Below are 27,430 nucleotides of genomic sequence, written 5' to 3' on the forward strand. Positions count from 1 at the left end.
GGCAGCCACTCAAAGTCTGTTCTAAGTAAAACCAAGCACAGCTGACTTGATATCCATCCTATACTTGCTGGGCACAGGTGGTCTAGGGATGTCGGGTGGTTGTCCCTTCCTATCCCTTCCCCTGTGTCATGACTGTCCAAAGCCCATAACATAAGGAAAGTAGTGCTGGGCAGTGGACACTCCCTGCCATCTAGAGGTAGTCATGTTTGGACCACAAAGCGGACTCAATGCAGCACCTGAGATACTAGAACACACCTGCATTATTGGTCATGTTGAAGGGCTCCACCCGACCAACCTTACTCCCTCCCATCCTGTTCCAGCGTCCCTTCATCTGTCTATAAGGAGAGGGCTACTCACCGATTCAGCCAGGAGCCTCTTGCTGGCCTCACCGATGGTGCGGATGGCTGCGTCCACATCCCGTTGCCCCGGTAGGCAGTTCACGCAGCGGTTGAGGGCCTGCGAGACGGCCTTGGCCACCTGCGGGAGGGAGACGTGACAGGGTTCAGCCTCCATTCTGGATGCGAAGGAGCACCCCACTCTCTAGCCCCCACTGTGCCCCAGAAAAGACGGTCCTGCATCTGGTGGGGGTCACGGTCAATCAAGGCAAGCCAGGCACAGCACCTGCCCCAAGGGCTCACCTGTGCTAAGCGCTGTTGGCTCTCCGGGTCTCCCGGTTTGGCCACCGCCTTGCGGACCTCCTCGATCAGGTTGCCGGCCTTGTCCATGACATCTCCAGCACAGTCCAGGACGGCCGCCTGCACCTGGGGGTCTTCCGTGTTGGCCGCTACGCCTCGTGCCGCCTGGCTGAGGGAGCGCAGTGCATGGGCCACATCCCGGGCCGCAATCCCTGCAACAGAGTGAGGATGAACGAACAGCAGTTCAGGTCTAAGGGGAAGCCTGACCGAATACTTAAGGCAGGCATGGGCAAACTTTGGCCAACCCTCCAGGTTACCCATGCCTGACTTGAGGCTATAGCCAAAGTGCTGGTTACAAACGTGACACGAGGAGGCTGTACGTACCTGTGTAGTTCTCATTGCCCTGGGTCACCTCTCCCAGTAGCTGGGCAATGGCAGAGCTGACGGCTTTGGTGCTGTTCCCAAGGTCCTGGGCAGATTTCTCCATCTGGGGCAGAAGGGTCAGAAAAGGGCTTGCTAAGTCCCAGAGGACCCTCTGGACTTTTTCCCATGTCTCAGCAAGCCCCCCACAATCCCCTCTTCTTCCTGCCAATGGCTCACCGTTTCCCCCGGAAGGGGCTTCAGTTTGCCGTCCCGGGCGGCCGCCTTGGCTTCCTGCAGGTCCCTCTCCAGGCTCTGCACAAGGCTGAGGGCCGAATCGATCTCCAAAGGACCACAGGCTTCTTGAGCCTGAAACAAAGAGTGGGGCATTACATTGGGAAGACACCATTGTCATGACTGGCCTGACTATGGGGACTCCTCTCTCCCCATTCATGCAACCATCCCCTTCCAAGGCAATAACATTCCCATCCGCTCTGGGATCTGCCCCATTGATCAGACCAGATGAGCAGACATGTGGACACCCTTTGTCCTTGGGCAGCACCCAGAAGGCCTCTAAGAGGTATTTATTCAAAGGGAGAGAAGGAAAAGAAGGCTTATCTCTGCCCCTTTCACAGCAGGGAAGGACCACCAGGAGGGGTTGCCTTGCATGGCCAGTGGAGATGCCACGGGGGTGCAGGATGCAGCCGACTCCTGCTTCTTAGCAGGGGGTTGGACTAGATGGCCCATGTGGTCTCTTCCAACTCTACTATTCTATGATTCTATGATTCTATGACTCTCCTTCGTGGCGCCTCTTACCTTCTGAGCCGCAGTTCGCAATTCAGCCAGGGCTCCTGCTAGGTTCTTGGCGCATTGGCTGAGCTGCATGGCAGAGGCCTGGTCTGCAATGGTGGGCACCGTGGCCTTGGCAGCCGCCACCATCTTTCCTCCAGGCTGCAGGGAAGCAGAAGAGGAAAACATAAGGAGGACTGTTCTGGTAGCACAGAGGAAGCTCTGGACTCAAGCCTTGGGGGCACAATTCTGGAGAGCCCATGTCTTTCGACTTGCTCACCTGCAGGAAGTTCTGGCTGGCAGAGATGAGGGACAGCTGGGCGCTGGGGCTGTCCGGCTGGGACTGGCTGCCACGCACCCCCTGCACCAGCATCGGGATCTGCTCGGCCACCACCTGCGGAGAAAGTGGGATGAGGAGAGGGCTGTGGGCAGCCCCAGCAACAGGAGGAGGTCACTCCAAGGAAGCAAGATGGGGAGGTAACACCAAGAATGTAATATGGGGAGGTAACTCCAAGGGTGCAATATGGAAAAAGTGCTCCAAGGAAGCAATATGGGGAGGACAAAAATGCAATATAGGAAGTTCACTCCACAGAAACAATATGGGCAGGTCAGTCCAAGAAATCAATATGGAGAGGTCAGTCTAAGTTTTTAAACTTTGCTTGTGTTTTTAAATACATTACAATTGTATCCTTGGTTCGCGCTTCTGGTATGATAGATAAAATATGCTCAAGGAAGAAATATGGGGAGGTCAAAATGCAATATATGCAAGGTCACTCAAATAGAGCCTATTTGGAGAAAAGGGAGGGACACCACCAGACATCATACTTCGCAACAACAGGCATCGCTGAGCAAGGCACGCAGTCCGCCTCTAAAGGTCCACTGACTGATTTCCCCCCACAAGCTTGAGTCAGGCCCAGGGAATCTTTGCTAATGAGAAACAAAGTGACCCTGGCAATGTCCCGTGGCCAAAACTCCTCTGATTTATGGACTGGGAAGCGGAGAGTATAACGTGACACTGAGCCAGCCCTCCCAATGCAGTCTGCTTTGCAGGGCTGCCCTGCTTCAGTGAAACCACCACATTGCGGGCCTCTGACAAAACTGGGGTGAGGAGGCACCACGTCCCTTCCCTTTCTCCCGCTCACCTTGCAGCTCTGGGCCAACTGCTGATGAGCAGCCGGGTTCTTGTTGGTCGTGGCAGCGTGCTGGGCAGCGGCAATGGTCTGGGTGGCAGCAGCAGCCGCCAGTTTGGCTGCATGCTGAAAATGGGGATGGGGAGAAAAAAAGAAGGGAAAATTAAGCCAGTTGAGGGGAGGCACCCAGGCCGAGAAGAGTGGTCTCAGGTGAGTTTAAGAAGCTCAACTGCCACTGAGTCTCCCCCTCCCCACCCCCATCCTAACCCCCGACACAGACCTCCAGCCTGTGGACCAGCTTCTTCTTGATGGCGTTCTGGGCCGCTGCGTTGGTGGCCATCCGGAGCCCCTCGGCCGCCTCCCGCAGGCGCTGCTGCTGCTCCTCGCTGTCTGGGTGGGCCGCAGCCCCCTGGTTGGTTTGGAAGATGACCCGTCACAACGACCTCTCTCTCACGCTCACCTTTGCACCCATCCCCACTTCCACCTCTCTATCCCAAACAATGGGAAACAAACCAAGTCACACTTTGGCCCTCCTCCAGGTGTTCTGGACTTCAACTCCCATAATTCCTAACAGCCGGTTTGCCCATGCGATAGAGTAACCAATTGCCTATAGACTGTGATACCGCTCTCAAGATGAGGGAGAATTCAACCTACCCATCCCATCCCGAATCTCAGATTCCCCAATTATCTGGCAGTGTGGACTTATATAATCTGGTTTAAAGCAGAAAACCTGGGATCAGATGCTGGGATATGTTGGAAATAGCAACCTCCAAGCCTTTCCCTATTTATTTGTTAATGTGTATATTTGTTACCCTATATTCTATGTGTATGTTCATTTGCCAATTTGACTGTACCTCTTTGGTGTGTGTGGGCGGGGTTATAAACATGTGATTGCACCCAGCATGTTCAGACTCATGACTCCATTTTGTATTCAGTCTGCTTTACACCTCAGTGGAGGTGGATGCATGTTTTTCCATCACACCTCAGTGGAGGTGGATGCATATTTGCTTATGGACTTCAGTGAGTACAACTATACTTAAAAACTATGGACTACTGATTAAGAATGATAGCCTGTGTACTCAACACAGAGAGAACTACCAGGGTTATCCAGAAAGTAGATTACGTTTTGGAATGAAAAATGAACAAAGTATAGGAGAAAACATTTACTATATGCATTTGAAAGCCACAGCCAAATACCACTTCTCAACATAGTCGCCTTTCAAATCTAGGCACTTATCATAGCGATGAATGAGCTTGGCAACTCCTTCCCCACAAAACTCTGCAGCTTGTGTCCTCAACCAGCCGGTCACCCCTTCCTGAAACTGCGCATTGTCGTCAAAACGCTGCGTTGATGACACAAGTGGCAGAGTTTTGTGGGGAAGGAGTTGCCAAGCTCATTCAGCGCTATGGTAAGTGCCTAGATTTGAATGGCGACTACGTTGAGAAGTGGTATTTGGGTGTGGCTTTCAACTGCATATGGTAAATGTTTTCTCCTATACTTTGTTCATTTTTCATTCCAAAACGTAATCTACTTTCTGGATAACCCTCGTACATCCTACCTATAACTGAACTTTAATAAGAAGTGTGCCTGTATGGTGAATTAATACAAGATGTTTGTGAGTAAACAAAATACGTTATTTTTCAAAGAAGATTTTGTTATTTTGACTCTGAGTGCATATTTTAAACTAAAAGGTTTCAAGGGAGTGTATATATATATTTTTGGGCAATTACAATTACAACTACAACTGCAAAGAAACAACTGTCCTCTGTTAACCAAATATGCTTTTGTGGTGGCATGTCTTTGTCCTTGACAGTTCAAACACATGGTTCTTCAGTTAAATAGCTGAGATACCTGTGTGCCACTCCATGAATGCTTATGAATATCACTTGTTCAAAGGGCTGACTTCTAACAAGGTCATGCTTTTCTTGACTAGTGTTTTTCAAAAGGTGGTCTCCACATATTCATGGAGATTCACATTTGCCAAACGGATATGACATCATTTTTCCTTTACAAAAAGGACATGATTGCCACTTATTTCCAAAAGGATATGTGCCCAGAGACTGGGTGCAGTTATTTCCAATAGGATATAGGGCCTGTCTGGAAGAGCCCTCAGATATCTCAACTATCTCATGAAACAGCTGAGATTGAAACTTCACAAACTATCCTAGACTGTCTGGCATCAATAGATCGCAAAGAGGCATATCTTCATGAACCCACCAGACAGGCAGTTTCTGTGGGTTTCAGATTCCGGACTCTCCCATTTGGTCTTGCATTGGTACCGTGAGTTTCTACAAAGGTGCTAACACCCCTGATTGCCTATCTCAGAGAAAGGGAAGTGTGTTTGCACCCCTATCTGGATGAGGAATGTGGGCAGCCTCATGGCCACACAGCCACTTCCCCCAGGCCTTGATCCGGCCCCTCGGGCACCTGGGACCCTTCCTCCTTGCCCTCCCTCTCCCTCCAATGTCCTCCAGTCCAGACCTTGGCGGCCTCCACCATCTTGGCTGTGGCATCTGCTAGAATCTTGGCCGCGCTGAGCAGCTTGCGCGAGTTCTCCAGGTCCGTCTCCCCCTCGGCATCGGCCTTGATGGCATTCACCAGGTCAGAGGTGGCTTGGGCCAGGATCCGGGCCTGACGCACCATTTCCCCTAAGAGAGCAGAGTAAGGAAAACTCAGAAACAGTGTAGATAGAAGAGACACTCCTGAGACCATCTAATCCAATTCCCAACCATGTAGAACAGCCAAGATTCCCTGCTGCTTGTTGTTTCTTCTTCTTCCTCTTCTTCTTCTTCTTATGTCACAGCAAACAAGATAGATATGCTGGGTTTCGTATCACAAAATCACAAGTCAAACACTACCCAAGTGTCTAGGACTGTGTGATGTATTTTCGGATGATGCGTGCAGATCCCAGTAGGGTGGCCTTTTGCAGTTGGCAGATCGTAATTTTGTCAATGTCTATTGTTTCCAAATGCCGGCTGAGATCTTTTGGCACGGCACCCAATGTGCCGATCACCAACGGGACCACCTGTACTGGTTTCTGCCAGAGTCTTTGAAGTTCAATCTTATTATTATTATTATTATTATTATTATTATTATTATTATTATTATTATTTTATTATGACACAGCAAACAAGATAGATATGCTGGATTTCACATCACAAAATCACAAGTCGAACACTTCCCAAGTGTCTAGGACTGTGTGATGTATTTTCGGATGATGCGTGCAGATCCCAGCAGGGTGGCCTTTTGCAGTTGGCAGATCGTAATTTTGTCAATGTCTATTGTTTCCAAATGCCGGCTGAGATCTTTTGGCACGGCACCCAGTGTGCCCATCACCACCGGGACCACCTGCACTGGTTTCTGCCAGAGTCTTTGAAGTTTAATCTTGAGGTCCTGATAGCGGCTGAGTTTTTCCTGTTGTTTTTCGTCAATGCGACTGTCACCTGGGATGGCAACATCAATTATCCAAACCTTGTTCTTTTCCACAACTGTGATGTCTGGTGTGTTGTGTTCCAGAACTTTGTCAGTCTGGATTCGGCTATTATTATTATTATTATTATTATTATTATTATTATTATTATTATTATTATTAATAGCCTACTTTTCTCCCTGTGGGAGCTCAAGGCAACTAACAATCTCACACTTTGGTCAAGTTTAAAAAGCTCTTGGTCGAAAAGATATTGTAGACGGAATTTAGTTATATGCTAGAGAATATGTATAACAGCATCCTGCCCTTCCATATCATCAGCAATACAATACACTTCTATGGTAGCCAGGTTTAGCACAGTGGGCTAAACCACGAAGCTGCAGAAAATCCTGCCCTCAAAAGGTCGGTAGTTTAAACCCAGGTCGGGGTGAGCACCCGCCATCAGCCACAGCTCCCTGCCCACCTAGCAGATCAAAACAGAAATGTCTTGATCATGCCGCAAAGTACCTCACCTGCATCCCCCATGGAGCTGAAGATGTTCTCTGTGACGTTGAGGATGGTGTCCGTGGCCTGGTCGTAGCGCCCGATGGGCTGCCCGCCCATGGCATGCTGCTTGATGTGCTCCAGCAGGTCGTTGAGGGCCTGGGTGACCGCCGTGGCTGCCACCCCCACTTGCTTCAGGAGCTGCTCGTCGCCCGTGGCCGCCTGGGAGGCATCCACACAACCCTCCACCGACTTGGCCACCAGCTTCCCAGCCTCCACCAGCTGCTCCTGGCAAACGGGGGAGCTGATCGTGGGAGCCACCACCTGACGTGGGAAGAAGAAAACAGCACAGGAAAGTTAGCAAAAGGCAATGCTACAACCTGGAGCACAACCTGGCCACTGCAACACCCAGCGGAAGGGGACAGAGGCTCCAGATGCATCCATGCACACACATGTGCCTTGGCAAAACGATGCACTCAGGCAACACTCAGGGCTAGGGAACCGTACTCTGGGAAAGGGTTTTGCTCCGGTAAAGCTGCCGAGGACCCCCTGGTCCCAAAAGGGTGATCCAGATCATAGCCTGAACTGTCCTCTAAGCAAAACTACCATTCAACATAGTCACTATCAATTTGTACACATTTGTGCCATTGTTTAATCCAGGCATCAAAACCATTTTAGTGTTGTGGTTCAGTCTGATGATGAAGGGGGATTTGGGTTTATGCAGGCTGACCAAAGCAATGCTGAAGAGAGAAATCTCAAAGGCTCTGATGCTGGGCACATTGAAGGCTCTGGCTCTGAATTGTCAGAGAGGCCGCAGGCTAGCGAGGAAACAGAAACTAATGATAAGGGTGACCTTTCACAGGTTTTAGAACATCAACAAGTTCCAGGTGTTTCTGGCAGGGAGTCAGAGGAATCCTTAGCTAGAGATAAAAGGTTAAGGTTAAAAGTTCATTGCCTCAGACGTTCCCTTAGAATAGCTGGCAAATGCATGGGAATTCAAGGGCAGAGAAATGCTTTTTTGGCTTGTAAACACGGGTAAATATAGGAGAAACAGAGATTTCAGATGAAGCAACATTGATTTTTGGAAGCACATCTCCTGCCTTGTCTTAGCTCATGGAAAAGGATTCTCGTTCATGCCTAGAAACTGTGTTTTGGATTTTACTCTGAAGTTCATTGTGCCTTGTTTTTCAGGACTAATTTCCTATATCAGAGACTTGGAATTATATTCTGCAAATTATTTTTATCTCTGGTTTATCGCCTTTTTTGACTGACTGCCATCACCTGGGTTGTCCCAAAAAATTCAAGTCTACCAGATCAGCACAGGTTATGACAACAGTGTTTTGGGACACACAGCATGTTATTCTTGTTGATTTTCTGCAACAGGGTGCCACAATCAACAGCAAAACCTATGTCATCACACTTAAGAAACTTAAGGAGGCAAGAAGAAAGAAGAGACCACTTAAAGACATTGGTTCCATCAAGCTTGACCATGCCTGGACTAGATGGTCCATGTGATCTCCTCCATGAAGCCAGCAGCCAGAAGGGCGGCCATGAAGCCAGATGGGTGTCACTCACCTTGGTGCAGGCCACCAACTGGGAGGTGGAGAGGGCGCACTGGGTGGCCGCCGCGATCACCTGCGTCTGCAGCACCGAGTCGTCCGTCTTCTGGGCCACGTTCTTCGCCTGCAGGACCAAGGCAGCGGCCGCGCTGGCCACGGCTTTGGCCAGTTGCATCAGCATGTCCTAGGGAGGGAGGAAGAGATCAAGGGAAGAAGAGACCCAAGGAGGGCGGTCACAACGCCGCTCATGAAAATTTCAGCAGGGAAACCCAATCCTGCTCAGCGAAAGGTAACCCTGTGCCATCGGGGAAACCCGATGCTGCCTTTCTCTCACACACACAAGCACACTCAACACACACCTGACCGGTTGACCGCTTGGCCTGACAGCCACCATCCATACCAGGTTCCCTTTTGATTTGGGAATTACCTGGCATTTTCTAAGTAATACCTCTGGCCTAACTACCTGTAAAAGAGTTAAGCCATTGCAATTAGGGTGTAGTGGTCAATGCAACTAGAGTAATATGTAGGCTATAGTTATACTAAGTAAGTTTGATGAGAGTTGATGAGGGATGGATGATGGTTTGGAGAGTGTGTTTTCAAAGGCTTTCATGGTCGGAATCACTGAGTTCCTGTGAGTTTTTTGGGCTATATGGCTATGTTCCAGCAGCATTATCTCCTGACGTTTCTCCCACCCTGGACATTATTCCACAGATATATATATCTACACTCCACTTGCCTCACTTCAAACAGGCCTCTCAAGATGCCAGCCACAGATGTAGGCGAAACATCAGGAGAGAATGGCCAGAATCACTGAGTTGCTATGACCATGTTCCAGCAGCATTCTCTCCCGACGTGTGTCCCACCCTGGACATTATTCCACAGATATATATCTACACTCCACTTGCCTCACTTCCGTTAGAGGAGGGATGGATGATGGTTTGGAGAGTGTGTTGTCAAGGGTTTTCATGGCCGGAATCACTAAGTTGCTGTGAGTTGTTCAGGCTGTACGGCCATGTTCCAGCAGCATTCTCTCCTGATGTTTCCCCCACCCTGGACCTTATTCCACAGATATCTATCTGCACTCCACTTGCCTCACTTCAAACAGGCCTCTGAAGATGCCATTAGCCACAGATGCAGGCAAAACATCAGGATACAATGCTACTGGAGCATGGTCAGACAGCCTGAAAAACTCACAGCAATCCTGTTGGAGAATTGCTGCTGTGAGGAGTGAGGAAAAAGAAGATTTAAAGTGTGTACATTTTGGGTTCTTGTGTGTTTTCCAGGCTGTGTGGCCATGTTCCAGAAGCATTATCTCCTGATGTTTCGCCCACATCTATGGCAGCCATCATCAGAGGTTGTGAGGTATATGTGTACATTTTGTATATACTTTGTATGCTGCTGCAACAAAGGAGGAAGAAAAGCCTTTCTGCTTATTTGGGAAAGAATAAATGTCTCTGCGTTTTTTGTTGTTTGAGTAGAAAAGCACTCACGGCAAGTGTGGTTTTGGAGACCTGGTTCTGCAAAAACAGGAGTGTTATGATTGCATAGAACCCCTGATAACATTCACAAACACACACACACACACACACACACACACGTGTTACACAGCTGGTGCTGCTGCGTTCCATCATCCTCCAGCTGAACCTCCACCGAAGCTTAAGACCACCACCATCACCAAACCTCTGGCCTTAATCAAAGGCTGGAGAGGGCCATGCGCCGCACTTGTCACCAAGAGCAAGGGCCAGAGCCTGACACAAGGAGCTTTCTTCAAGGAAGAGAGAGAGAGAGAGGAAGAAAGGAAGAAAGGAAGAAAGGAAGAAAGGAAGAAAGAAAGAAAGAAAGAAAGAAAGAAAGAGGGGCCTGAATCTGCCAAAACAATGGCAAGCAGTACATGAGTGGAGGAGAAGAGCCACAAGTTTGCATGCTAGTCTCCCAGGTGTGAGCAAATGTCAATTTTGTGGCTAACCAATGACTCCATCCAACTGCTGGAAACCAGGCCTATGGCCAAAGGTAACCCCAGCCTTTTGGGAAAAAATATGGAAGAAAACGGAAAAACTATTTAAAATATCACTTCAAGTGAGCATGGATTTGATGCTCATGGGAGTTTTAGGTAATAACACGTTCCAAGTAAAAGACCAAAAATTAAGCTATGATTTTAGCAGGACAGGCGGTGACAGCATGGGGTTGGGAAGATGAAACAAAATGGACTATGGAAAACTGGAATCACTACCTTTACGATCAAGTAGAATCATGGCACATCTATCTCGGGAATGTAAAAGAAGAGAAATCAAAGATAAATGGGGTGGGGGGGAAAGCGGCAAAGCCAATTTGAATATTGCACAGAAATGAAGAACATCGTGCTCATATAGGGCCAGGCTTTATGAGCACAATTTTCTTAACCATCAAGGTGAATCACCAAGCTGCAATAAATCTTGCCAACCGGAAGGTTGAGAGTTTGAAGCCCAGGTCAAGGTGAGCTCCTGACTTTTAGCTCAGCTTCTGCCTACCTAACAGTTGAAAAACAAATGTGAGTAGATAAATAGGAACCGCATTTAAGTAGGAGGTACTTAGGCTCAGCGTTTCGATCAGAAAAATGAGGAATTTTAAAAACAAAGAAAGCTCTTTGGCAGCGAGATGGAGAAACAGCACCTCTCTCTGGCCAGAACCAAGCATAACCTCCAAAGATGCCAGAAGATGGGAAAAGCCTATATATATACCTCTATCTGTTGTTTGTCTTGTCATTGTTATAACTGGCATTGAATGTTTGCCATATATGTGTTCTGTGATCCACCCTGAGTCACCTTCATGGTGAGAAGGGAAGAATATAAATACTGCAAATAAATAAAGAAATATAGCAGAAGTATGAACATTTGAAAAATGAAAAATGAAAATTTATTATGTACTGTGGAGTGGTTGTCATCACAAACCAGCATAACCAGACAATTGATTAAGATTATTTTTATATTTTATGTTTTTTAATTTAAACTCCAGTTTGATTACTCTGTTTTTAACTGTGATGTATATGTTTTTTAAACTGTTTATTTTATGATACTTATTATGTTGATTGGGCTTGTCCCTATGTAAGCCGCTCCGAGTCCCCTCGGGGAGATGGAGGCGGCATACAAAAATAAAGTAGTAGTTGTTGTTGTTGTTGTTGTTGTTGTTGTTGTTGTTGTTGTTATTATTATTATTATTATTATTATTATTATTATTATTATTATTATTATTATTTGGCCTGGGTGATAGGTGGAGGGGATGGGATGTTTGTAATAATTAAAAAATAATTCAAATGATTTTTAAAATAACAGAAAGAGATGTGGGGAAGGCCCCCCCAAGGCATCAGAAAGAGTCCAAAGAGCCCTAGAGAGAGAGAGAGAGGAAGAGGAAAGCAGAGCCCCAGGCCCCATGATTGGCGCTGCCACGGCCAGGAGCCACCGGGCCCTTTACCGTCTTCGGCTTGGGAGCGGACAGGCTCTGCAGGCGCCGGCTCTCCACCATCTGCACGTGAATCCACAACACAAGGTTGGTGATTGATTGAAGCCCCCTCCTCCCGCCTGCAGCCCCCCAACTGCCCCGTGATGGGGCCAAGGAGACCCACGGAGGGGCCCGTCCTCTGCAGCATCCGCCCCACACCTGGAAAGCGTGGCTCACCTGGAAGTGGGGGTCCGTGTCGCTCTCCCCAATCTGCTGCAGCAGCTCCCCGCTCGTCTGCCCCACGGCCCCCGCCGCCTGAAGCAGGTTCTGACGAGGCTGAAAGAAAGAAAGGGAGGGAAGAAAGATGGGTCAGGGAAGGAAGAATGGACTCTCTGCCTGGAGGAACACATAGCCCATCCCAACACACACATGCTGTATTTAAATCTAATGCTCACGTGTTTTGGCTCAATAAACTGCCAAAATTAGGGTGTGCATTATATCCGCGTAATATGGTAATCTTAGTGCTCAGCCAAAGCAAAAGCTGCTTTAGGAGCTGCACCCGGAGCTACTATTTGAGGGACTTCATCTCTCATTTGACGGCCACAGCTCCATGCTGTGAAATCCTGGGATTTGTAGTTTGGTGAGTCACCATCATTTTTCGACAGAGATAGTCCAAGACCTTGCAAAACTATATGAATTCATTTGATTGAGCCAGGGCAGTTAAAGTGGATTCATTCTGCAGCATGGATGCACCCCAAGGATTCTTTTCCATTTCTAGAAGCTTTGGTGTTCTAACCCTTTGGCTTCAAAAGAAGGAATTCTAAGCAGGAAGCCTCTGTAATAGGCAGCTGTTCTGCTCATTACACTTGGCAGCAAATACTTTGGTTTCAGGGTTCTGAAAATTGAGGTGCGCATTAGATTCGATGGCGCATTAGACTCGGGTCAATACAGGTATGTGAGGGCTCCAAGTCTCAACCTCTTTTTAATCTATTTTTTCCAGCAATATATATTGTAAGTAGCAATATTTACAATTTGTACAATATTTATATTGCTGAAAAATGTTGTTGTTATTGCTGTTATTATTTTTATTTTTATTATTACTATTATTATTACTATTATTCTCTCCACCAAGAGACTCAAAACAGTTAAGTATCATTGCTTATTTTTTTTTTCAGCAATAGGAAAATACAAGGTATTTTCCAATATATCCCTTTTCCCCCTCAGCTGCTTAAGTGGAAGGAAAAGGAAAGAAAGGAAACTGAGACTGTTAGGAATGATGGGAGTAGAACTACAAAATACCTGGAAAGGGGGGGGGGGGCGCGAAGTCTGCTCTAAAACAATATAGTAACAAAAGTCTAAAAATTAAAATGGACTTCCCACCTCCCACCTTAAAGACATACAGTGCAAAAATTCTGCCAGCTTCTCATCTTCATTCTATCTTGCCAGCTTAATATTTGACTACATCTTTAAACTCTGAAAGCAATTTCTCATTGTTTTTTTAATAAATGAGACAAATGGCTCCCATTTCTTTTAAAAACGTAATTGGTTTACGTCCCTTTTACCAAACAAGACCGCATGTCTGTTTCAGCCAGTTCTAGAACTTTCAGAATCCTGATTTCTTTAGGTCATAGTTCCATATTTTTTCCCATTTTTGTGCATAAGATAATATTGTGAATGGGGTGGAGCTGTACACTGCCAAAGGGTCTTCAGCTTGCGAGGGAAAAATGAGACTGGTGCGCTAAAAGGGACCCCAGCTCATAATTCCTAAGCAACCTCCCACCCAGGAGAGACATCAGGAGGCTGTGCTACTCCTTGCCTCTGCCCTCTTCACCTCCCAAAACAAAGCAGCTTTGTTTTCACGATGCAAAACATTCCAGAAACAGAGCTTAACACCGATTTAGTTTCGGCAAGGCAGGAATAAGAGAAACACAAAGAATTTCTCCAGGAATGCACTGTTGAACAGAAGCTGCTCAGGAAAGCCACTGAGGAAAGCCCCCAAGGGCCTCCCTTGGGCCACTCTACCCCTGCGGCTGCCTCTCACCTCAGCGCTGGAGGGCTGTGCTGTTTTGAGGAGGTCCGAGACGGCTCCGGCCAGGTTCTTGGCGGCCTGCAGGAGCTGCCGCCCGTTGCCGCCCTCGTCCTCCATCAGGGCGGCCAGGAGCTTGACCCCCTTGGACATCTCCGTCAGGTTGGAGGAGATGGTGGTGACGGCGCAGCCCACGGCCGTGTAGTCGGTCTCGGCGGGGTCCCCGGCCGTCAGGTTGACCACGGAGGCCGTGCCGGCCGTGATGGCGTCCACCTGGGAGTGGATCTCGTGCTTGGACTCGTCCATCTTGTTCTTGCGCCACGCCTTGGAGGCCTTGGAGGAGGAAGAGAACCTTGTTCAGGAAGGGAAAAGGCTTTTTGGGGCCCCATGGCGCACCCCACGCTCCTTGCGGCACTCACCGCGTCCTGACCCAGAGGAGGAAGTGTCTCGAAGTCGTCCAGGTTGGACTGGGCAGCGTGTACGGCCTGCATGCTGGAGTTGATGGTCCCCGTCAGGGCCTGCTGTGCTGACGTCTGCGGGGCAAGAAGGATGGAAGGAAGGGAAGAAGCATTTGCACTTGTGTACAGAGAGCACAGGGGACAGAGGGAACCCTGCGGGACAGGCCTGCTCTTATTATTCACCACTCGTAACTCAAGGTGTTTAGTTTCCTGCCTGGACTGTGCAGATCACTTCCCCTCCTTCTTCCCAAAAGCCTTTAGTGCTTTATTACTAGCCTTTGTTTATGAAGTTTCACGAGGTTGCTCTGTGCCTCAAGAGGCCTCTCATACACAGGCATAAGAGTCAATCTTAAGGACTCTTCCACCAAGTTAGGCAACTTTTACTTTCTCTATCTACTCTTATATCTGACATGCACGATCTGCGACAATGAAAGCACCCTGCAAATTTTGCTCTTGTTTTCCTCTGCAAGCTCATATAGATACTGCTATAGATACCAAATATCCCTACAAGGGCCGGGCTGTGGCGCAGGCTGGTGAGCAGCCTGCTGCATTAAATCACTCTGACCAAGAGGTCATGAGTTCGAGGCCAGCCCGTGGCGGGGTGAGCACCCGTCAATTAAAAATAAAAAACAGCCCCTGCTCGTTGCTGACCTAGCAACCCGAAAGATAGTTGCATCTATCAAGTAGGAGATAAGGTACCACTTATAAAGTGGGGAGGCAAGTTTAACTAATTTACGACGTTGGAATGAGGAAGTGCGGTCAGAGTGGATGATGAAGCAGCTGCTCCCTCCTGTGGCCAGAATCGAACATCCCCTCAGGAGGTGGTTAAATTTCCTCTGCATCTGTCTGTCTCTGTTCTATGTGTATATGGGCATTGAATGTTTGCCCTATGTGTGTATAGTGTGATCCGCCCTGAGTTCCCTTCGGGGTGAGAAAGAAGGGCGGAATATAAATACTGTAAATAAAATAAATAAATAAATAAATAAGGAGGAGGCAAATGCTGGACTGGGCAGAGTGGGGAGCAGTGAAAGGGGATGGACAGGAGGGGGATTGGCAGCAGCAGGGGAAGGGAATATGCCTGTGGTTGAGTAGGCACCGGGGGGGGCGGGGGGGGCGGATAGGAAGCATGGCCTTATTTATTTATTTATTTATTTATTTATTTATTTATTTATAGCATTTATATTCCGCCCTTCTTTCTCACCCCGAAGGGGACTCAGGGAGGATCACATTACACATATAGGCAAACATTCAATGCCTTTTAACATAGAACAAAGACAAGACAAACATAGGCTCCGAGCAGGCTTCGAACTCATGACCTCCTGGTCAGTGATTCATTGCAGCTGGTTGCAGCTGGCTTGCTCTCCAGCCTGCGCCACAACCCTTACCCTGCACATGCAGCAGAGACTGCAAACCCTTGGCAATAGATGCATTGGGAGGAGAAGGGGCTCTGTGCTTCTGTACTGGAGGCACCCCGAGAGGAGAGGGAGGACAGACTGCTGGCCTCAAGATAACCTTCCCAGGCCACTTTATGGTGCCCACAGGTCTTCCTTCCAAAGAGACCTGGCGGCCTGGGCTCCTTACCAGAGGGGGCATGTGCCCACGGTGCATCTGGCCACTGGTGACCTGTTGCTGAGCCTGCGGCATGGAGCCCATCTGGAAGTTCTCAGGGCCCCCGGCTCCCGGGCGGATGAGGGCGCGAAGGGCCACTGAGCCATGCTCCGCCTTGTGCGTCTGGTTGAACTGCTGCTGCAGGACGGTCGACCTGAGGAGAAGAGGGAAGGAGGCGGGTGAGGCAGAAATTGCATAACCTATTGGAAAATAGGGTTGTTGTGTGTCTTTCGGGCTGTGTGGCCATGTTCCAGAAGCATTCTCTCCTGACGTTTCGCCCACATCTATGGCAGGCATCCTCAGAGGTTGTGAGGTATGGAGAAAACTAAGCAAAGAGGTAAATATATATCTGTGGAAAGTCTAGGGTGAGAGAGGTCAGTGTGAATGTGTGTAGTTAATCACTTTAATTAGCATTGAAAAGCTTATCTGCTGTCTTCTTCCTGCCTCTGGGGCATCCTTTGTTTAGAGTCGTTAACTGCCCTAGGTTGATTCATGTCTGGAAATCCTCTGTTTTCAGAGTATTGCTTTTTATTTACTGTTCTGATTCTTGAGTTTTTTAATACTGGTAGCCAGATTTTGTTCATTTTCATGGTTTCTTCCTTTCTGTTGAAGTTGTCCACATGCTTGTGGATTTCAATGGCTTCTCTGTGTAGTCTGACATGATAGTTGTTAGAATGGTCCAGCATTTTTGTGTTCTCAAAAATTGGAAAATAACTATATCTAGTCTCTGGGTACATATCCATTTGGCAAATGTGAATCTCCATGAATATGTGGAGACCACCTTTGGAAAACCACTAGTCAAGAAAAGCATGACCTTGTTAGAAGTCAACTCTTTGAACAAGAGATATTCACAAGCATTCATGTAATGGCACACATGCAACTCAGCTGTTAAACTGAAGAATCATATATAATACAGTAGAGTCTCACTTATCCAACATAAACGGGCCGGCAGAACGTTGGGCAAGCGAATATGTTGGATAATAAGGAGGGATTAAGGAAAAGCCTATTAAAATCAAATTAGATTATGATTTTACAAATTAAGCACCAAAACATCATGTTATACAACATATTTGTCAGAAAAAGTAGTTCAATATGCAGTAATGCTATGTAGTAATTACTGTATTTACAAATTTAGCACCAAAATATCACAATGTATTGAAAACATTGACTACAAAAATGTGTTGGATAATCCAGAATGTTGGATAAGCGAGTGTTGGATAAGTGAGATTCTACTGTATAATATATTATAATATATTATAAAACTTTATTTCTATTCCACCCTCTCTGTCTCCCCAAAGGGACTCAGGGCAGATTCCAACAAACAATGGCATACATTCAATTCCTTCAAAAATAGATGAATATTGGCATAAAATCCCAACAAGACCCCACAGATGAATACATCAACCTAACCTGACTTCAAATTAAACCTAATATCAGTGAATTGAGCATAACCATGTCTTTGCACTGCAAAAATATGTATTTGGCTAGCAGAGAATGGTTGGTTCTTTAAAGCTATAATTGCCCAAAATATATAAACTCCCTTTAAAAACTTATTTTAAAATATGCACTCATAGATAAAAAGAAAAGTCTTCTATGAAAAATGACGTATCTTGTTTACTCACAAACCTCTTGTATTAATTCACTATACAGGCACATTTCTTATTGAAATTTAGTTACAGATAGGATGTAGCTTCTCTGTACTAAGTACACAGGGTATGATTCTTAATCACTAGGTGTAGTTGTATGTACATACATGTATCAATTGAAGACTCTAAATAGCAACATGCTTCCACCTCCACCGAGGTGTAAAGCAAGCTTAATAACAAAATGGAGTCTTGACTCTGAACATGCTCAGTACAATCACATGTCTATAGCTCCTCTCACAACAAAGAGGTACAGTCAAACTGGCAAATCAACATACACATAGAATACAGATTAGCAAATATACACATTAACAAATAAATAGCGAGAGTCCTGGGACGTTGCTATTTCCAACAGACCCAGCCCCCTCCCTTGTGCACCCCCCCCCTTTCGTGGCACCCATGAGGTCTTACTTTTTGGGGGAAACTGAGTCTTCAAGCATAGTGGACTCCTCGTCGCCTTCTAGGCCAAAATGGTCTTTGCTCTTTTTCTGTATGTCAGAGAGGAAGACAGGGAATCAAAAGTACATGATACAAACAGGAACATGAAAGCAAGATTACTTTCCCAAAATACACAGGCAAAACTGGAACTAGGACTTGAGGCTTGAAACAGGAACAAAGCGGGAGATCTTGCTCTAAAAGCAAAGTTGCTTGATCTGGAATGCTGCCCTCACATCTCTTCTATTTACCCATCTTTGCAAGACATGAACGCATTTCTTTGGCCTTGGGTTCCCAGCCTTTTGGCCGCAATCCTTGGAGAACGCCTGAGAAGTCTGGTTCTCAGAAGCACCCTCGCATTTCCGTCTAATTGCACTCCCTCATAGTCACTATCTGAAAGTGAAACACCTGCCTGTTGTTGCTCTCCTGACTGCCCTCCTCCCGCTCTGAAAGCGGTGAAGGGTCATGCTGATCTGAAGCCTCTGCTCTCTCTTCTTGGCCTGCGAGCTCATCTTGGCTCCCTACCTGAGTCTCCTGATGCTCAGACTGTACAACATTTTCAGACTGTGAAACCCCAAATCTTCCTTCATCATCAGACTGAGCCACAACACTGCTACCCTAATTTCCCCCCCCCCCCCTCCCTTCTTTAAGCAGGCTGCTCAGAAACCCCAATCCATTTGCCCTGTACCTTCTTCAGGATGATGTCAATGTAGCCGGCAATCAGCTGGGCAATTTGCTCCCCTTCGGTGGTCTGCACAGAGTAGTAGCCGTCCTGGTAGTCCCCAAAATCCTGCCACAGCAAAGCAAGAACAATTGGCAAAATGGGAAAAGGCAAGATTGTGCCATCCTGTCGTCGTCCCCCCCCCCCCCCCCGCGGGCCCTTCTCCCTCTTGAGCCCCCAAGGGAAGGAGGGCTGAGGTCACCCTACGCTAAGGGTCAGAAAAGACTGGACCAGGACAAGAGGAAAGGAGGAGGAGGGGCAGCACTGGAGCCAGGAAGAGGAATGGCTGTCCGGCCAAAGGGAGCGACTGACCAGGGTGAAGCTCTTGGGGGAGGCGGCCCAGCGCTTGATGTTGGTGAGGCTCCACTCCTGAATGACCTCCTTGGTCTTCTCGTCCACCCGCATCACGCACTCCTTGGTGATGCCCAGAAGGCGCGGGACCAGCTTGTTCTTGCCTTTCATCTTCTCCTGCAGGAAGGAAGAGCAGGACAAGGTCATGGGTCCTGAGCCTTACCTGTGGTCCTACCTGTCCATAGATCCCATGAGAGAAGCTCCCCCTCCAACACATGCACACAAGTCTCCCCAGGACTCACCTTGACCAAGAAGAAGGAGACGCCATAGGTCTTGAGGGAGCGGGCCAGCTTCACGTAGCGCACCTTGGCCTCGATCTCGCTCATGTTGCCACAGTTCTTGTGGGCCTGAGAGGAGAAGAGAGAACAACGCAGAAAGCCCATGAGCCCCAAAGAGGCCCCCCGCTTCACCCCCTGGCCTGGCAATGCTCAGGGAATGCCTGACATACATGTAAAACCAAATCATATATCTAAAACAGCAAACGTATAATTATGCATGAAAATCAAGAAGACCATTAAACATGGGAAATAAACAACATTTAGACATTAAGACAAGAAATAAAACACCAAATATAAACATTAAAATCACATGATCCAAAATCGTAGACAGAGGAGCCGTTCTGTCAATTACACACACACACACACACACACACACACACACACACACACACACATATATGTACACACACTCTCTCTATATATATGTATACACATACATACATATACACATATTCACACACACACACACATATAGTAAGACTCTATCCTGGTGTAGGGTTGGGAATAATAATAATAATAATAATAATAATAATAATAATAATATTTTTGTACCCTGCCTCCATCTCCCCAAAGGGACTCAGGGCGGCTTACATGGGGAAGATTACTTCCAAATAAGATACACATAGGTAAAGGTAAAGGTTTCCCCTGACGTTAAGTCCAGTCGTGTCTGACTCTAGGGGTTGGTGCTCATCTCAATTTCTAAGCTGAAGAGCTGGCGTTGTCCATAGACATCTCCAAGGTCATGTGGCGGGCATGACTGCATGGAGCGCCGTTACCTTCCCGCCAGAGTGGTACCTATTGATCTACTCACATTGGTATGTTTTCGAACTGCTAGGTTGGCAGAAGCTGGAGCTAACAGCGGGCACTCACGCCACTCCCGGGGTTTGAACCTGGGACCTTTCGGTCTCCAGCTCAGTGCTTTAACGCACTTCGCCACCGGTGGAAAAATTACTACTGTTAATTGGCAGCTTTATTTACCAGTAGTTGTATTATAACTTGCACATGTTGGAAATAATACAAAAAAGGCCCTTTTAAAAACAAACTACAGGGCATGTGTAGGGTGAAGACATGTGCAGGGCCAGGGCCAGGCATCTCAAGAGACGCTGCAAGAGAAGGGACTGGCACCAGGCACCTCCGGCCTCCCACTCACTCACCATGAAAATCTTGCGCTCCCCCTTCTGCTTGATGTACTCCTTGGGCAGGAAATCTCTCAGGCTGGAAAAAGGAGAGAAGAGGGCAGATGGAGACGCCGGATTGGAACCACGTGAAGCAGCCAAATAGCCCATCCCACGGAAGTGAAACCAGGGAAGGGCCATGACACTCACTCAAGGAATCCCGGCTTGTGCTTCTGTTCGTTGTGGGACCCAAACTGGACCTGGCACTGGTAGCCGGCAAACTCACAGGCCTTGTCGAAGGAGACCGGGTGGGAGCCATTCAGGATGTCGTCACGGGCCTGGATTTTGGGAAGGGGCAAAGCAGAGAGGGGGCCATTAGCCAGAGACTCTCTCTCCCATCATTACAACCAGGGACAAGCCCCTGACCTGTCAGAATGTATCAATTACACAGCACTTGTTTAAGTACTAACAGAATCAATGTCTCAGGATTGACCACTGCAATGTCACTGTAACTGAGGGGTGAGACTGTTGTCTATATGTTTGTAGTAACCCAGTGAGGGTTAGAGGCTGGTGGATAAAGATAGGCGAGAGAGAGTTTGTACATACTGCAAATACTGTGTTCGTATTTCTATGATTATTACTGCAACTTAAGAAAGTTGGAACAACTTGTTCCTGTTGGAACAAACAGCGTTGTGTCTGCATGTGTCTGAAGAGAGGGATCACTTCTCTGCAATGTGTTATTTGGCTCCCTAACAGGAGTGAAGAATCATTTCCACTATATAACAGGGCATTTCATGCTGATTTGAACCCCTGACATGACCCACCACTATCTCTGGCACCCAGGTTTCAATGTATTGGGATAATGGATTATGACCTGTTAGGATCACAACCTATTGGGTAGCAGAGTTTCAGGAGTGTCCCTTGAGTTTATTGGGTAATGGATGATCACTGGGCACGTAGATATTTTGTTTCCATTCGATGATTTCAGCAGACAAAGATTCAAGTACAGTAGAGTCTCACTTATCCATCACTCGCTTATCCAACGTTCTGGATTATCCAACGCATTTTTGTAGTCAATGTTTTCAATACATTGTGATATTTTGGTACTAAATTCGTAAATACAGTAATTACTACATAGAATTACTGCATATTGAACTACCTTTTCTGTCAAATTTGTTGTATAACATGATGTTTTGGTGCTTAATTTTTAAAATCATAACCTAATTTGATGTTTAATAGGCTTTTCCTTAAACCCTTCTTATTATCCAACATATTTGCTTATCCAACGTTCTGCCGGCCTGTTTATGTTGGATAAGTGAGACTCTACTGTAGACTTCTTTAAAATAGCAAGTTTGTTTACTCATAGCTTAATATATTTAAAGGTACAGGCACATTTCTTGTCAGGTTAAACTTTAAAAATGTTTCAGTTTGTATCTTTAACTTATTGTCTTTAACAGTTTCTTCAAAACTATATTGCTTTGTACAGCTCTATTTTATAACAGTCTACTTCCAAAGAAACACAAGCCTCAACAGTTTTCTAACTTCCCACACTGGCATCTGTACTCAAACAGACTCAAGCCTCAACTGTCTTCTAACTCCTAAAACTGGTTTCTGTGCTCAAACAGACTCAAGCCTCAACTGTCTTCTAACTCTTAACACTGGCTTCTGCACTCTAATAGACTCAAGCCTCAAACTGTCATTTCTAACTGTCATCCTTTTAAAACTGAAAATTCTAAACAGTCACTGAACTAGTCACATGGTCTGCAGCCCCTCCCACTGCTTTAAGTATATAGAGCTAAGGAAACTTCAAACCAACTGACATACACTTCAGGAAATAAACCGACACATCATAAAACAGACAAAAACATCAAATAGAGGAGGCTTGAGAAGGTTGTTATCTCTAACACCAAGAGAGGCCACAACCTGGCCTGAAGAACACACATGGGGGGGGGGGTCAAAGGGGAGGAAGCCCACCTGGACGTAGAGAAGGTTGAGCTGCACCGGGTCCCGCGAGTCCACGTTCTGGTCGGAGTAGAAGAACTTGCGCCGGAGGAGGAGCGTCTCGCTGTCGTCGATGCCCTGCTCCCTCAGCGTGCGGCCATGATCCAGCCAGTTGACTGGACAAAGAGGAGGAAGAAGGCAGTGAGGGGTGGGGGTTGGGTGTCAGGTTTATTGATGAGGATGTAGGGCCTCTTTGCCCAGCATCTGAGTCAGGGGCAAGCAGAGGCCTGACACTGAGGAATCTCCCCCTGCAGAGCAGGACCAGGAGCCTCAGGGAAGCAGACCAGGAGTTGAGCCTTCCAGCTATTAAGGGTGCAATGAAGAATTGATGCCATCCAACCAAGGAGATCTAATCGGTTGGATCAGAGGAGGGACAACAGGTGAGAGCACTTGGGAAAGTGGCATAAAGAGCTGGAGGCTGGAGATGGTTGTTTACTGGGAGCAACGTTGTGGAACTGCTACAGCACGAATCTCTGTTGGAGAACGTTTGAATGGAACTTTGGATTTGGTGACAGCACTACGTTTTTGAACTACAACTGGGTGAGATTGCTTGGCTTTGACCCTTGGAAAGACCTCTGGACTCTTCATATGCTTTGCCCTTGTTGGACTGTGTTTGACTACGGACTGCCTTCTGCCTGACCGAGATTCTGTGCCAGGCCCTTGACATCGGAATGTCAAAAGAGTACTGAGGGATACTCAGGTCTCAGAACCTGATTCTCCTACTCTAGTTTTCATTGGGGAGGGGGGGGGGGGATATCAGGACACAAAAGCTGTTCCAAATAGAACTACTGAGTGTTGGCAGTAGAGATGCAGCCAGGCAGCCCGCCTGCCCTTCAACCACCACCCCACTCTCTGCCTTCAACTCACGCTCATCATCCGTGTGCAGCTTCTGCTTGAGCTTCTCCATCTTCTTCTCATCGCGGAGGAGGGTCTTGTCCTTCTTGAGGGTCCCCGTCTGCTCCTCCTTCTTCTCCTCTGCCAGTTCCCGCACCAGAGAGTACTCATCATAGTTGGTGATGCCTGTGGGTGAAGGGGAATGATGTTCGCCATGAGAAGAGGGGAAGGGGCAGCAGTGGACACTCCACCTGCCACAATGGTCACCCAACCCAGACGTTCAGCAGACCCTTGTTCTACACCAGACATGGGCCAACTTTGGTGGTCCCTCCAGGTGTTTTAGAATGCAACTTCCACTAGCCAAACACCTGGAGGGAGGACCAAAGTTTTCCCATGGCTGTTCCATACACAGGATTGTTTAATTAAGGGCTTTGGCGCCTCTTACCAATCCTGGCGCAAATGGTCATGAGTATATCGGTGACCGTCTTGGAGTCGTCCACCATGACTGTCTTGACCGTCCCGTCCAGCATGCGGATCTTCAGTGGGCGCTGCTTCTTCTTGTATTCCATGGTGTCCTGAGAAATGGGTGGAGATTTAGGGACGGGATAGGCAGAACATGCTGGTCTCAGAGTGACCACAATTTGAGAGGTGGTTACACTGCCTGGATATGAGGAGCAAATGGGAATTATGGGCCATGTTTAAGGAAGGGGCCAGCACCCAGAATGGCCATTTATCATAGTCAGCCCCAGAAGCAGCACATGTTTGAACACTATCACTTGAGCACACATGCCCATCCGGCTGCTGCAAAGGGACCAGATCTCTTGGTTCAATCCAGACTCAGCACTGCCCTCCTGGGACCCTTGAGGCTGCTGGCACAACGTTCTGCTTCTACTCACCCCATTGCGGAGCATGTAGTAGTCCAGAGCCTTTCCAGCCTCCAGCCAGATGCCTTTCTTTGGGTCTTCGTCAGACAGAAAGAGGCCAAAATCATTGGCTGGAAAACAGAAGTAGAGCATCACAAAAGTCCAGTCGGAAATACCGGGCTTTATGGGCCTATGTCTTGCTGTGGTGTGTTAACTACCCCATGAGCTTGAGGACTGCTCCCTGCAAAGGGCCACTCTTCCCCTGAACACCAAGCAGATGCACTGCAGATGGATCTTCCTGCATGTGAGCAGACCAGGGGTCTTCTGATGGATGAAGGAGAGGGCGTCTCTTGGGACACATGCACCTGGCAATGTCTCCTGGCTGCAAAATCCGAAACCTTTCCTTAATGGCTGAAACCTTGTCTTAGTAGCTCTCCCCTGAGCCGAAGAATAGCTGCTGGCTGTGGCCAAAGCGCTGCCAGTGAAGAAGAAATTCCAAAACAGGGGTACAGAGCTGTCTCTATTATTATTATATTTATTCATACCCTGCTTTTTCTCTGCACAAGGAGACTCAAAATGGTTGAGAGCTGCTTTTTTTAGTAATGTGGAAGTAATATGGAGATGTCTTCAGGGGAGGGAGACCCAGAGTCAAACCGCGGGACTGCCCACCAATGATGTCCACCCAGGGTGAGACATTATGAATCAGAAGAGAGTTACTAAAAGAAGTGTGACTCTATAATACCATTTAAAGGTAGTAGACCAATAAGACAGTAGGAGGATTTATAAATCAACCTTTGGGTTAGTTTTGCATTTGTGTTTGTATGTGCGTTTATTTGTGTCTTCACAAACCGTGGATATTTACTGTATTTACTCAAATCTAAATTCGGGCTCTGGGTCTGGAGGGAAGGCCTAGAAGCTCCCACCCCACCCCTTGAGCCTGTGCCAGTCTTGTTGTTCCAGGAACCGTTGTTGTTATTGTTGTTGTTGAATCCCCGTGCCATTTGCACTCACGTTGCCCCATCTGTGCCTCGGGCACCCGCTCCCGGATGATGCGGCAGGCGTCGTAGACCATGGTGGAGGGCTCGAACTGCATGGTCTTCACCACGTTGCCGATGCTGATCTTGAGCGACAGGGCGACCATGATGGCGGCTGGCGAGTCCCCTCTCCTGCTTCACCTGCGATTGGGGGGAAAAAAGAAGAAAGGAAAGGGAGTAAAAACATCACAATCCAAGAGAGAAAATGGACACGCTAAAAGGGGTCCAAGGAAGGTCACCGAAATGACCTTCCTCTTCCTTAGCATGACGCCACGACAGAGAGATCGGGCAAGGGGAAAGCAGCAGCAAAAAGGGGCATCAAAGATGGATGGGCCGGGCTGTGGAGCAGCTGGTTAGTAGCCAGCAGCAATAAATCATTACTGACTGATTGGTTCAAAGCCAGCGTCGGATTAAGCCTCAACTGTTTAATAGCCTTGTTTGCTGTTGACCTAAGCAGCTCAAAAGACAGTTGCATCCGTCGAGTAGAAAATTTAGGTACCACTTTATGAGGGGAGGCTAATTTAACTACCGTATATACTTGAATATAAGCCGAGGCATCTAATTTTACCACAAAAAAAACTGGGAAATCATTGACTCAAGTACAAGCCGAGAGTGGGAAATTTCAGAAATGAACATAGATACCAAAAAATTACATTAATTGAGGCATCAGCAGGTTAAATGTTTTTGAATATTTACATCAAGCTCTAATTTAAGATAAGACTGTCTAACTCTGATTACATCATTATTCTCGTCTTCTTCAATGTAAATGTGCTTATGTATCCTTTTAATAATAATAGAGTAAAATAATACATGTAATAATAATAAAAAATACAGGAAAATAATACATGTAATAATAAATAGAGTAGAATAATAAACGTAATAATATTAATACAGTAAAGTCTCACTTATCCAACACTCGCTTATCCAATGTTCTGGATTATCCAACGCATTTTTGTAGTCAATGTTTTCAATATATCATGATATTTTGGTGCTAAATTCATAAATACAGTAATTACTACATAGCATTACTGCGTATTGAACTACTTTTTCTGCCAAATTTGTTGTCTAACATGATGTTTTGGTGCTTCATTTGTAAAATCATAACCTAATTTGATGTTTAATAGGTTTTTCCTTAATGCCTCCTTATTATCCAACATATTCACTTATCCAACATTCTGCCGGCCCATTTATGTTGGATAAGTGAGACTCTATTGTAAGATCAGATTGAAATAATAAATAATAATAATAATAGAGTAATAATAATAGAGTAAAATAAATGTAATAGTAGCAACAATAACAGAGTACAATAATAAATGTAATAATAATAGAGTAAAATAATAAATGTAATAATACCAATAGTAATAGAGAAAAATAATAAATGTACCACATATTCTCGAGTATAAGCTGACCCAAATATAAACCAGCCAGGATCCTCACCCAAGTATAAGCTGAGGGGGGCTTTTTTAGTCCTTAAAAAAGGGCTGAAAAACTAGGCTTATACTTGAGTATATACAGTAATTTACGACACCATAAACACTTCCAGAAACAAGAAGGGACTTATTACCATGGTTGGTGGACCTGCCTGGAAACAAAAAAAAAGGAAGAAAATACACGAAGAAACACAAAAAATATTGGGGGAAAACGTTCCTAATGAAGCCAGAATTTTATCGTCTTGGATTAACAGAGTATAACAAATTTTAATCAGAATTAAGACATCATTTTTATATATATAGCTACTACCGCAAGGATAACCTTTGCTAGATATTGGAAATTGGAAGAAATTCCAACAATTGATCTCTGGTTAGATAAACTGAACGAAATCTATTATATGGATAGATTAATGTATTTAATGAAAGTAAACAGAGGCAAACCAATAAGAAGGACAGACTAGAAGACATATGAAGACTAGAAAAAGAAAGCAAAGGATTTAACAAACAAAAGGAGTACTCGAGACTAGAAAATACGAAGGAGACCAAGAAACAAGGAAAATCAAACAACAAACAAAGATATAACCCCTAAGAGTAGAAAACAGAAGACCAAAAAGACTTTTATCCCAATACCCTATCGCCTTTACCACTTATCCCTCTCCTCCCCCTCTGGCCCACCCCTTTATTACCCATCCCTTACTATCTAATCCCATTCCTAAAACTTGTCCCTTATTTTCCTTCCCTATTTATTTTAAATTTATTTTTTTTTTAACAAAAACAACTTCTAGCTGAGTGTGGAAAGGAATGAGGAAGTACTCCATCAAGGACTCAGTGTCAC

General features: G+C 46.5%; 1 protein-coding gene across 4 annotated transcripts in view; it reads right to left on the bottom strand.

Annotated features, from left to right (window-relative positions):
• tln1 (talin 1) overlaps window positions 1-27,430 on the bottom strand; it is a 124,328-nt gene that overhangs the window by 56,916 nt on the left and 39,982 nt on the right. For 3 of the 4 annotated variants that reach the window (XM_062972672.1, XM_062972671.1, XM_062972673.1), the window contains exons 2-28: window positions 25,143-25,306; window positions 24,165-24,262; window positions 23,714-23,843; window positions 23,302-23,454; window positions 22,408-22,550; window positions 20,644-20,771; window positions 20,473-20,533; window positions 19,283-19,387; window positions 19,002-19,157; window positions 18,657-18,758; window positions 17,945-18,021; window positions 15,864-16,044; window positions 14,244-14,357; window positions 13,840-14,157; window positions 12,036-12,134; window positions 11,832-11,882; window positions 8,401-8,568; window positions 6,855-7,149; window positions 5,397-5,563; window positions 3,195-3,323; window positions 2,927-3,040; window positions 2,065-2,178; window positions 1,812-1,946; window positions 1,236-1,364; window positions 1,020-1,122; window positions 639-847; window positions 358-477 (exon numbers count right to left, since the gene is read on the bottom strand). In XM_062972672.1, coding sequence (XP_062828742.1) covers window positions 358-477; window positions 639-847; window positions 1,020-1,122; window positions 1,236-1,364; window positions 1,812-1,946; window positions 2,065-2,178; window positions 2,927-3,040; window positions 3,195-3,323; window positions 5,397-5,563; window positions 6,855-7,149; window positions 8,401-8,568; window positions 11,832-11,882; window positions 12,036-12,134; window positions 13,840-14,157; window positions 14,244-14,357; window positions 15,864-16,044; window positions 17,945-18,021; window positions 18,657-18,758; window positions 19,002-19,157; window positions 19,283-19,387; window positions 20,473-20,533; window positions 20,644-20,771; window positions 22,408-22,550; window positions 23,302-23,454; window positions 23,714-23,843; window positions 24,165-24,262; window positions 25,143-25,272 — 3,729 coding nt within the window. In that variant the 5' untranslated portion in view covers window positions 25,273-25,306. The remainder of the gene's footprint in view (window positions 1-357; window positions 478-638; window positions 848-1,019; window positions 1,123-1,235; window positions 1,365-1,811; window positions 1,947-2,064; window positions 2,179-2,926; window positions 3,041-3,194; window positions 3,324-5,396; window positions 5,564-6,854; window positions 7,150-8,400; window positions 8,569-11,831; window positions 11,883-12,035; window positions 12,135-13,839; window positions 14,158-14,243; window positions 14,358-15,863; window positions 16,045-17,944; window positions 18,022-18,656; window positions 18,759-19,001; window positions 19,158-19,282; window positions 19,388-20,472; window positions 20,534-20,643; window positions 20,772-22,407; window positions 22,551-23,301; window positions 23,455-23,713; window positions 23,844-24,164; window positions 24,263-25,142; window positions 25,307-27,430) is intronic. The other variant, XM_062972674.1, reaches the window with a different exon arrangement.

Source organism: Anolis carolinensis, chromosome 2, assembly GCF_035594765.1.
Source record: "Anolis carolinensis isolate JA03-04 chromosome 2, rAnoCar3.1.pri, whole genome shotgun sequence".
NCBI classification, from domain to species: domain Eukaryota; kingdom Metazoa; phylum Chordata; class Lepidosauria; order Squamata; family Dactyloidae; genus Anolis; species Anolis carolinensis.